General features: G+C 41.3%; 2 protein-coding genes across 2 annotated transcripts; both read right to left on the minus strand.

Annotated features, from left to right (window-relative positions):
- Nucleotides 1-317: 317 nt before the first annotated feature.
- LOC113914889 (olfactory receptor 56A4) lies at nt 318-1,271 on the minus strand. The gene has a single exon (XM_035722999.1). It carries the CDS (start codon nt 1,257-1,259, stop codon nt 318-320), a length of 942 nt encoding a protein of 313 aa, XP_035578892.1. The 5' UTR covers nt 1,260-1,271.
- A 7,739-nt stretch (nt 1,272-9,010) lies between these two features.
- LOC113913638 (olfactory receptor 56A4-like) lies at nt 9,011-9,966 on the minus strand. Its single transcript, XM_035722997.1, is given in 2 exon segments — nt 9,011-9,861; nt 9,864-9,966. Coding segments are annotated over 2 exon segments (939 nt in total). The 5' UTR covers nt 9,952-9,966.
- Nucleotides 9,967-12,049: the final 2,083 nt, after the last annotated feature.

Below are 12,049 nucleotides of genomic sequence, written 5' to 3' on the forward strand. Positions count from 1 at the left end.
AATACCATTTTTTCTTTATTTTGAAAACAGTTTCACTCTAATTAAGTTCCTGTAATTATGACTTGACAAGTCTCTTTCACACAGATGGGGTCAAAGTAAACTTCCAGATAACTCCAGAATGCAAAAAACTAAGGTTCCAGTCAGTGCAGGGAGAACAGGAGTCGGGATATGAATATCCCCATAATCAACTGAAAATTTAGAGAACGCAAAATCCAAACTTATCCCTGCAGTAACTATTTAAACTTCCTATGTATCATGAAAACTCTTCCCCATTATCAATTTAAATTCCCCAGCTTAGTTCTCACCCATTTTACCTCTTACAACGTTCTCAGCAGCTTCTGGATCCCCTGCTTGATCTCCTTGGTTCTCACACCATAAACAATGGGGTTCAGGGCTGGGGGGATGAGGTGGTGCAGGATGTTGAGCAGGATGGGGACATCTGGGGGAATCTTCTTCCTGGCCAGGTTAGTGATGACCAGAACCAGCAGGACGGTGCTAAAGAAGAGGATGAGGACGAAGTGGGAACCACAAGTGCCCAAGGCCTTGGCCATAGCACCCTCAGCCTTGATCCTTAGCACAGCTTTCAGGATGAAGGAGTAGGAGAGAACAATTAGGATGAGGTCAGAGCCCAGTAGGGTCCAGCCTGCCACAAACTGGTAGAGCCGGTTGAAGGTGATGTCATCACAGGAGAGTTTGGACACAGACAGATTAGTGCAGATACAGTTCTTAATGATGTTCTCTGCGCAGTATCTGAGCCGGGAAGAAAGTATAGGGATAGGCATAGTCAGAAGGCCATTCCGGGCCACAACGAAGATGGCAGCCTTAACCACAAACTGGTCAGTGATGATGGATGGGTATTGTAGTGGGTGGCAGATGGCCACATAGCGGTCATAGGCCATGACCATGAATGTACAGGACTCCATGGTCAGGAAACTGTTCATGATGAACATCTGGAGGAAGCAAGCTGGGAAACTGATTGATTTATTGTCAAACCAGAAGATGTCCAAGACCTTGGGGATGACAGTCAGGCAGAGCACCATGTCCAGCAGGGAGAGGAGGCTGAGCAGGTAGTACATGGGCTCATGAAGAGAGGCCTCCAGCCTGATGGTGATCAGCAGGGTGGCATTGGCCCCCATGGCCAGGAGGAAGAGGAGGCTGAGGGGCAGGGACAGCCAGTGCTGCCAACTCTGGTAGTTAGGGAAGCAGATGAGGAGGAATTCAGAGACAGGAGCAGTGGAGTAGTTGCTGGGTGGTGCCATGTAAAGTGTCCTAATCACTACTGACACTTTAGAAAACCTTGAAGGGTAAGACAAGAATAAATCCATCCAAATAATATGAATACCCATGGGGAAGTAACATTTTTCATAGAACCATTTAAAAATAATAATAGTTAAGTGCCTGGTTTCTATTCTTTTTTTTTTTTTTTTTATGTTCAGTTAGCCAGCATATAATCCATCATTAGTTTTTGATGTAATGTTCCATGATTCATTAGTTGCATATAACACCCAGTGCTCATCACAACACATACCCTCCTTAATACCCACCACCCAGTTACCCCATCCCCATAACCGCCTCCCTTCTGTTACCCTCAGTTTGTTTCCCAGAGTCCAGAGTCTCTCATGGTTTGTCTCCCTCTCTGATTTCTTCCCATTCAGTTTTCCCTCCCTTCCCCTGTGGTCCTCTGCAGTATTCCTTATGGTCCACATATGAGTGAAACCATATGATAATAGTCTTTCTCTGCTTGACTTATTTCACTTAGCATAATCCCCTCCTAAGTACTTTATAAATATAAACCCATCCATCCTGTTAAAAATCCTGTAAGTAGGATGATAGTAGAATGACCATATTTCCTGTTTGCCTTGAATAATTCCCATTTAAGCCCTTACACACTCTTAGTAGTTTCCCAACGAGGGTGATAAATTACATGATCATCCTTCTTATAATAAAACACCATTGTTAGTCCAATTTTACAGATGAGGAAACAAAGGCAAAGGTAAGTAAAGTCTTTTTATTAAAATTACAGTGGTGAAGCCATGCATTGAAATTATGAAGTCTGAATCTACAGCTACCTACAATACTACTACTACCTACAATACCAAGACACATATGCAGGCTCTGCTGCTAGAGCAGATCAACCATAGTCCCTACACAAATGCATGCCCCTGCCCCTCTTCCAAGAGATGACATCACTGGCAAAGGAGAAATCAGGACTACATGCATCACCATGAAATACCTCAAGACTTCGATAAAGTCACGACTACCACTTATATAGGAAATAGCATCTTAGAGAAGTCTAAAAAAGAATACACTTGGAGACAAGAAGGTATGAAAAAGTCTCCTAATGTCAGGCAGGTGGTTGGGATAAGAACAAGAAATTGCAGGAGTCAGCGATTTTGGTCCAACACTACTACCAAAGAGTGAGGGACAGTAGCAACTGCTCTCTTCATTTGAGTCCACGTGGATTCTCCATCAGTCACAAACCCAGACCGAGCAGGTTCACGTGGACTCCTGGCCTGGTACACCCTAACCAGTTATGAGCATTTAAGACACTTCTGAGATAAATTTTTATATGGCTGTCATGCTAAGGCTTATCTCAGAACATTGAGTGACATGTTCAGTGACACTTTGTTTTCCATGCTCTGAGGATGCCCAAAATAAGCCAATTTTTATCAACAATGGCAGTGGTCCTAATGAGTGTTTGGCCCTCCTAGAGCCAGCGTCCCTGTCTTTCCTGAGAGGTGAGAAGGTAAGGTAATTGTAAATATTTGAAGGCAGATTTTGAAATCGGAAGAAATAAATTTGTTCCTCTATTTTGCCTAATACATTATCAGTTTCCATATTTGCTATATAATCTATAGCAGCAATTCCAATAGAAATACATTGTGAGCCACATACATAATTTTGCATTTCTAGTAGCTACCTTAAAAAAACTCAAAGGAAACACATGAAATTAATTTTAATAATATGTTATTTTCCTCAATATATCCAAAGTGTTATCACTTGAACATGTATCAATATGAAAAACTATTAAAGAGCTATTTTACATTCTTTGTTTTTGTTTTTGTATTAAGTCTTCAAAATCAAGTACATTTTACACATGCAGCACATTCTAATTCTGACTAGCCACATTTCAAGCACTCAATAGCCACACATGGCCTGGATGTGTACTGTATCGCACAGCACAGGTCTAGAGTTCTGGAAAACTAAACATTCCTCTTTCTATTTTGCATAATATGAGTTCACTTTTTGTACTGGCAAATGGCATCTATAATTTTGTTTATTTATGGAAATTCCATTCATTTGGCTCTGGGTCGGCTCAAATTTACAGTTTTTATTTTTTTTTTAATACTCCCCATCAAATTTCCTTTAGAGATTCTTTAGTAAATTGATCTTTCAAACTTCAGGATGGGAATGCTCAAGGACAGGGATAATGAACACATCCAGACCTCCCAGCTTAGGTAACATAGATGCTTCTATCAAAGACTAGGACTTTCTAGCAACCCCTACCTCCCTGACTCAGGTTAGATTATCACTCTTGCCCTGACCCCTAACTTAAACCAGTGACGTGATTTAATTTTTTTAGAGTCAATGTCACTAGTCAGCAAAGAATACCAGAATATCCAGATATCTCCAAATGTGGTCTATAAGAATACCATTCTTCCACATAAGATACATCCGGGGCCTGGAACTAGGTTTTGTTAACAAAGCGTGACAAAAGAGTGAAAGTTCAGAGGGTAGACTCAGAATTAAGTAACAGCTATAGATTCAAACACAAATCCAGACAAAACCGATTTATCCTGTTAGTCAGACCATACAAACTTACCTGCAGCCAGATTCCAGTTACCCTAAAGAAATACATCTATTCCTATAAACTCATCTGCTTCATTTCCAGTTGGTCATTATGTTCTTTTTCCTGGATCAATAAACCAAAAATAAGGAATTGACTCCACATCCAGTCTTCTGGGGAGCATGGTAACATGAATAATAGAAAAACTATTCTGTCCCAGTGAGAGAAGCAGGAAAGAGCACTGGGAGACAAGGCCGGGTGAGAGGGTGTGGCCAAGAGGGAGTAATCAATGGGGATAACTGGTCCTATCCCATCTGGTGCTTCTAGGGCAATCTTCTGTAGGAGGACAGAATTGCAGTTAAGGAAATCAATTCCGGGTCTCTAGCTGCCATAAGCAATAATGAAGATATAGATTTAATTCAAGAACACTCACCCTGATCTCAGCTTTTCTAAATGGTAGAAAAACTTTGCTCCTACATAAAAGCAGTGATACAGGGGCACCTGGGTGGCTCAGTCAGTTAAGCATCCAACTCTGGATCTCAGCTCAGGTCTTGATCACAGGGTCATGAGTTCAAGCCCCGTAGTTCAAAGCAGTGATGCACCAGATTTGGAGAAATTGGTAGAATCAGACTCTGCAGCACCAGGCCTGCTACAGTTCTACCAGGAGAATTCCTTCTCCCTGCTTATATTGAATATTAAATACCTGAGGCCGACACACTTCATCATTCCCATCTTCATGATTTTCCTGCCTCCAAACCAGACCTACCAGCTTGAGGAGGCTGCACTCTACTGTTGCTATTTATGACTATTTACTGCACCACCTATCCAAGCCCTTCAGAGGCTCCAGAAGCTATTTTCAAGCCCTAAGGTCCATCCTGTCTCTTCCCTCCCCACACACAGAGGCTAAGACTATTTTAGCCATCTGAACCTAGAGGCTAAGGCACATATTCTCAGGAGCAGAGGTGGAGAAGAAAACAGAGAAGACAAAATCTAATACAGGAGAAGCAGTGAACAAGGAGAGAGTTGAGGAAAACTTTTGGGAGAAGGGTGCTTCTAAATAAAGAGCATATACGTTTGAAAAACAAATATTTCTAGACTTAGAACACAGAGAAATTTATTTCAGGTCTTCAGTGTACTCTTAGAAAAATTATAATTAAATGAAAGTTTAATATTATCCTTAAACGAGGGTCATCTCATTATGGCCATTGTACAAAAGTGGGCCACGCAGCTAGCATGTTATGGACATATCATTTCCTCTACTATCCACAGCACAATGGCTTAATTGGAAATAAGAATGGACACTTCAAACATTTATTATTAATGACAGGGCATAATAAGAACATGAAAATCTAACTAACTCACTGGGTGAGTATAGGCTTCATCTGAGTACATGCAGCAGTAAAGGGGAAATGCTGTGGGAAGCTTCTAGGTACCAGAAGTAGGAGTGAGGGAGCTGGAGAAGAGGCTGAACACAGCTCTCTCTTTCTCACCTCACAAGGTCTGAGTCCCAAGACTGGGGTTGCCATTATGCTTCAGGTGATGGGACATAGCTGGGCAAGACTCTACCTCTTTTGCTTTGAACTTGTCTCTATGTCTACCAAAGGGAATCTTGGGTTAGATACCACCCTCACCTCACTGGCCATGCTAGTGCTGCCCCTGAGTATTGCCTAGGATTGAGATTATCCTGCTCTACTTTATTCTTCTAACCCTGCCCCCTCTTCCTGAACAGAAGGGAAGATTCCAGGGAGGCTCCTGCTACCATCTGGTTTATGTAGTGTCCATGTGCCAGAACCAGAAGCCCTCACTCAGGAAGAGTCTAAATTAGGAAATATAATACATATAGATGAAATAGTGATAGAAAAGAGAAAGGCACACAAAGGTGATGACACCAAAGAATGATACCATCTCTCTTTTCTACTGAGAACAATTCCAAAGCAGAGATTCATAGCTTTGCAGCTTTTCTCAGATGAAGTGCCAAGTCATAATTGGTTCTGAGAGAAATTGCAGGAGCCTTTTACCCTAAAAATAGGGAAATTGGACTAAAGTAAGGACTCCATGGGATCTGTAGAAAATAGGTGGTACAGCATTGCAGGCTCTGTTTATTTCTTTGGTTATTTTATAGGTAAACTGAAAATGATATTCCTTTCTACTGCCCTGGGCAGGGGCTGCAAAGCAATCGAGCATCTGCATACCATGTAGCCACAAGTCAGTAAGATAATATATACTACAGCAGCTGTCTGGGTGTGGTGAAAGCAGACTGCTGTTTCATGACTGGTGTGTCAGAGCCTGTCTTTCTTCCTTCACTATCCCAGATGGAAATGTGGAGGCAACTTTGGGGGACAGGTGACACTGGTAGCCAGAGAGCCTCAAAGGAGGTGAGCACTGGATGGTATCATAGCCACATAGGACCCATGGCTGTCCTTTGCAGTTCCAGAAGGTATGCTTATAGGTAGCCTCATGGCATATCCAGATTGAAACAGATATGAATGGAATATGCCTGACTGACAGATTTATGGAGCACCAAATAGTTTCGAGTTTCAAAAGTAACCCTCACATAGGTAAAAGATTTCTCAAGGAAATGTATTAGTAATAAAATGACTGTAGGGCTAAAGGAGGACAAAATGACATGGATACCTTCTACTTCAAGGTAAATGAGGTTTGAGACAATAATCTGCCTCATATTCAGAGGGCAGCAGGGAAAGCAGTGTGCATAGGAAAATAATAATAATTCATTTAATGTCTATGTAATTAAGGTGTGCACATTCAAGGTACTGAACAAAAATTTTCATACTTAGTTTATTTACTCTTCAAAACAATGGTAAGAGATAAGGATCAATGTCACCACTTTCAAAGGTAAGGAAACAAATTTAGCCAAAGTTCATAAAACCTGAGTTAGCAAATTTGGCCAAATTGGTCTATCTGAAAATCAAATCCCAATTACTTTGATTATTCTAACCTTAGGGGGAATTCACCATATAAATTTCATTTAGTGTTGGCTAAAAATAGTCTCTGTATTTGGAACTATAAAAATACATATTACTATAAGATTTGATCATTGTTCCCTAGTAGTTTTCAAAGGACGGGAAGGACAAAATATGCACTGATAAAATGTTCCACCTTATTCGACATATCTTTATTCTAAATTCCTCTACATAAACAAGTGTAAAAGCAACCATTCAGAATAAAAAGATGAAACTCATGACACCATCAGAGAAAGACATACAGATACTTAAGATGCTAGAGTAGCAATTCCAGGTGAAAGTCATGAAAAGAAGGCCCCCTGCGCAAAGTACTGTTTGACTTCAGCCTCATGGGAAATATGGGGTTCAGCAATAATGATACTAGTAAATGAAGGTTGGTGTAGAAAGGGTCAAATGATTAAAGACAGACAGCAAACACAAAGAGGGAATGTTCAGGGAAAAGTAAGCAGTTTGCTTTAGTTACAGTGGGGGAAACAAAGAAAGTTTGAGATAAGTCTGAAAGTCTGTTAGAGCCAAAACACTGAGGTCTCTAAGAGAAGAAAAGAGGATCACTGCTGCAAAATATATAACTTTTTAAAATAGTACAGAACTATTAAATTTAAATATAAGTCATTCATCAAAGTTTTTTGTTTTGTTTTTTAAGATTTTATTTATTTATTTGACAGAGAGAGAGAAAGAGAGCACAAGCAGGGGGAGTGGCAGGAAGAGGGAAAGGGAGAAGAAGTCTCCCCTCTGAGCAGGGAGCCCAATGCAGGGCTCTATCCCAGGACCCTGGGATCATGACCTGAGCCGAAGGCAGACTTAACTGACTGAGCCACCCAGGCGCCCCAAGAAAAGTTTTGATACAAAAGAAAGTAGGATAGTCCAATTGGAATGTTCTTCAAATGATACTTGGAAAAATAATGGACTACAAAGTCTTAATTTGTAGGGGATCATTAAGGAGGAGATTGCAAAATAGTGGAACACACTTATGTGAGAAAATCAAACCCTAGAACTTCTATGTCATCCTGGAAAACTGTCAACAGCTACACCAGCCCAGGCTGAAGGCTGAAGCAAACATGGCAATGGAAGGAAAGAATTGGACAGCTGAGTTGTGCCTAGGATGCGTAGGTTAAAGTTGGGGAGGGATGGTGCCTGAAATGTGATGTAATGTTCTAAGTTCCTTATAGGAGGTATATGGGATGAAGTGAGGATTACAGAGTCATGAAGATAATGAGGTAAAGAACATATAACACTTCAAACAATACAAGTCTACTCCCCCCAAAAAAGCCCTAAAAGATCTTATATCTCCTTTACAAATAAAAATCTGAACAAAGAATCTTGGAAGGAAGGAAGGAAGAAGGAAGGAAGGAAGGAAGGAAAGGAAGAAAGAAAAAGGAAGGAAAGAAAGAAAGAAAGAAAGAAAGAAAGAAAGAAAGAAAGAAAGAAAGAAAGAAAGAAAGAAAGAAAGAAAGAAAGAAAGAAAGAGAAAGAAAGAAAGAAAAGAAGGGAGAGAGGGAAGGAGGGAAGGAAGGAAGAAAGAGGAAGGAAAGAAGGGAGGGAGGGAAGGAAGGCGGGAGGGAGGGAGGGAGAGGGGGGCAGGAAGGAAGGAAGGAGGAAAAAGGGAAAGAAAAAAGGAAAAAAAAGGGAGAGAGGAAGGGAGGGAGGGAGGGACGGAGGGAAGGAGGGTAGGAAAAGATGATCCCAGAGAAGTTGCACAAATGGAAAATTTTAGGGTCTGGCAGGATCTGAGGAGCCAGGAGATGACACATCTGCCACAGGTGCAAAAACAAAAAAGAGTCAGGGATGTTCACAGTAAAGCACTTGACTCCAAAAACCAGAATTCTGGGTGAATGTCCTTACTTCAGCCCAATCAACCCCCCACAACACAAAAGCCATGTCTGAAACGGGAGGCAGGAGAGTCATCTATGTTCTTTGCAAATCAGGGGACAGGCAGATTTAAGTATAAAGTTTGTTTCTTTAGGGCCAAACACTCCCACTCCAACCCAGCTCCACTTGGCTAAGGCTTGGCAAGACCCTCAGATAAGGAGTCAGTCAGGGCAAATTCAAGTGACAACAGAATCCAGGAAAGGGAGGTCTCCTTTGAAGCAGCAGGAAACAAGGATTCATAGAAGAATGTTGTCTAAGCTAAAAAGAATCAGAAGCCATTCTGCGATTAAAAAGTAAAATCTCCTTTCCAACGTAAAAATAATTCCTGACTTTTACTAACAATTCCAAAGGTGGATCTGATCCATTTTACCTCTTACAACGTTCTCAGCAGCTTCTGGATCCCCTGCTTGATCTCCTTGGTTCTCACACCATAAACAATGGGGTTCAGGGCTGGGGGGATGAGGTGGTGCAGGATGTTGAGCAGGATGGGGACATCTGGGGGAATCTTCTTCCTGGCCAGCTTAGTGATGACCAGAACCAGCAGGACAGTGCTAAAGAAGAGGATGAGGACGAAGTGGGAACCACAAGTGCCCAAGGCCTTGGCCATAGCACCCTCAGCCTTGATCCTTAGCACAGCTTTCAGGATGAAGGAGTAGGAGAGAACAATTAGGATGAGGTCAGAGCCCAGTAGGGTCCAGCCTGCCACAAACTGGTAGAGCCGGTTGAAGGTGATGTCATCACAGGAGAGTTTGGACACAGACAGATTAGTGCAGATACAGTTCTTGATGATGTTCTCTGCACAGTATCTGAGTCGGGAAGAAAGAATTGGAACAGGAAGAGAAAGGAGGCCATTCCAGGCCACAAGAAATATGGCAGCTTTAACCACAAACTGGTCAGTGATGATGGATGGGTACCTCAGTGGGTGGCAGATGGCCACATAGCGGTCATAGGCCATGACCATGAATGTACAGGACTCCATGGTCAAGAAACTGTTCATGATGAACATCTGGAGGAAGCAGGCTGAGAAGCTGATGAACCTGAGATCAAACCAGAAGATGGCAAGGACCTTGGGGTTGATGGTCAGGCAGAGCACCATGTCCAGCAGGGAGAGGAGGCTGAGCAGGTAGTACATGGGCTCATGAAGAGAGGCCTCCAGCCTGATGGTGATCAGCAGGGTGGCATTGGCCCCCATGGCCAGGAGGAAGAGGAGGCTGAGGGGCAGGACAGCCAGTGCTGCCAACTCTGGTAGTTAGGGAAGCAGATGAGGAGGAATTCAGAAACTGGAGCAGTAGAGTAGTTGTTGGGTGAGGCCATATAAAGTATCTAACGAGCTAAAACTCCAGAGTCCCTTAAAAAGTAGGACAAAATACATCAACATAGAAAGTATGTGGGATTTTTTCCTTTTTTTTCATTATGTTCATTTAGCCAACATATAGTACATCATTAGTTTTTGATGTAGTGTTCAACGATTCATTAGTTGCATATAACACCCAGTGCTCATCACATATGTGTTCTATATGTAGTAAAACTCAGGTTTTCATTGGGGCTTTTAACCTGTCTCAAGTTTTCAAATCATCATCATCATCCCATCTCAATCATTGCTGACCTTTAACTGAGCAGTTATGGTGTGCTACACATTATGCTGAATGTTTATATTCATCATCATATCGCCTTTTAAAAAACACTTAAGAGTAAATAATATTATCCTAATTTTCCAGATAATTAAAAGGAACAGGCAAAGAGGAGCAAAGTAGTTTGATCAAAATTAGACAGCCAGTAAGTGTGAAGCCAGGACTATGACAAAAGAGTCTGACTAAAGTCTCTGCTTTCAACCACTTTATATTATTTAGCCTCAACCAGCACAATTGCTTAACTAAGACCTACCTTCCTTTGGAGTTTAGAAGGAATAGCTTATGGAGAGTTCTGTTTAGCAGAATACATGAAGGTCCCAGAAAAGCCCACACCCCTACTCCATTGACTCAGACAGGGCCTGAATTAGGGTTTCTAATTTTCATTCTTTAAGAATATTGGATTAAAGGTAGAGCATCCCTTGACCCCACAAGAGCAGTAATATCTTCTAATCCGAAACAGGATTTCACTCTTAAAAGCAAAGGGTTTATCACTCCTACTGGGTTATTTGCTGTGTTTCCTCTGAGTATTTCTTTGGTTTGGATTCTTTAGAAAAGCCTATAAATTTCATATTCTGGTGACAGAGATAGTCAGTACTGAAGGGTACACCAGTAGGTTCACCAAAGGTAGATTAGGAGCTAGCTAATGTTTCAGGTGTATAAACCTACACAGGATCCATTTCTCTGGTAAGCAACATTATCTGTGATTCCTTGTGGCCAAAATCCAATTATTCTATCCATATGGAAACTATGCTCTATAAACTCATCTGCTTTATTTAGTTATTTCTTTTGTTGCGTACCATCTTATTTCCCTCACTACTAAACAAAGAACAGAGTGGCCAAGTACAAAGAAGAATGACAGTAAGGGCTGTCCCAGCAAAGAACCAGAAAAGAGCCAGGGAGTCAGGGCAGACAGAGAGGGAGCCCCAGCAGCAACTAATCAGTATAGGTGGGATTACTGATCCTGCTCACCTGTCCGATCTGACAAATCTCTTCAAAAAGAATAAATTGTGTAAAAGAAGGTATCAGACTATCTGTCACAGAAGATAAGATCCGATCGATTAGATAAGATTTTCATTTGGATATTTGAATATTCCAGACTTCCCAAGTATAGATTATAGAACACACACACACACACACACACTTCACACACTTTCTACTCATTATAGGGCTTTAAAACAAACCAAAGATTCAAGGGCTAAAATAAAGTAGGGAAAATTATGTATCAGCTCTGTCTTGTATTTTCACATGTGATTAGGAAATGACCCTCAGTGTGAATCAGAAACATAAAAAGGTTAGAAAACATAACCACCTTTTCAGAAAAGTCTTGTCCTTTCCATAAACCTCAAGTTCTGTATCCTCAGCATGACCTGCTCTACTTGAATAAGCAAGAAAATAGTCAGTGCCTTCCTTATACCTGGTCTAAATGTTAGTCATACAAACGTAGAGCATGCATTAAGCAAAAACTGGTATCCTCATAATAGAGGAAAATTGACTTACAAACACTTATAAGACAGTATAGTTGTGGTGATAAAGATGATCTTACAAACAGTGGGAAAGAGACAAATACACAGATGAATGAAGCAATGTGATATGGTTGAAAAGTTGGCTTCAGACAGAAATGAAGCCTGACTCTTATACCCATTAAAGGACCCTGAGAGCCATTTAAACTCCATGATACATACGTTCCTCATTTGTGAAATCAATAAATGATATTTAACTTCAGATGTTGCTGTGGGGAGAAAAAAGGGCTATGATTTCCTGAGGTCCTGTTAGGCCAAGAG

The sequence above is a fragment of the Zalophus californianus genome, chromosome 11, assembly GCF_009762305.2.
Source record: "Zalophus californianus isolate mZalCal1 chromosome 11, mZalCal1.pri.v2, whole genome shotgun sequence".
NCBI classification, from domain to species: Eukaryota; Metazoa; Chordata; class Mammalia; order Carnivora; family Otariidae; genus Zalophus; species Zalophus californianus.

What these genes read in the sequence shown, in the direction of transcription:
- LOC113914889 (XM_035722999.1), bottom strand. Translation starts at nt 1,259, where the DNA reads ATGGCACCACCCAGCAACTACTCCACTGCTCCTGTCTCTGAATTCCTC.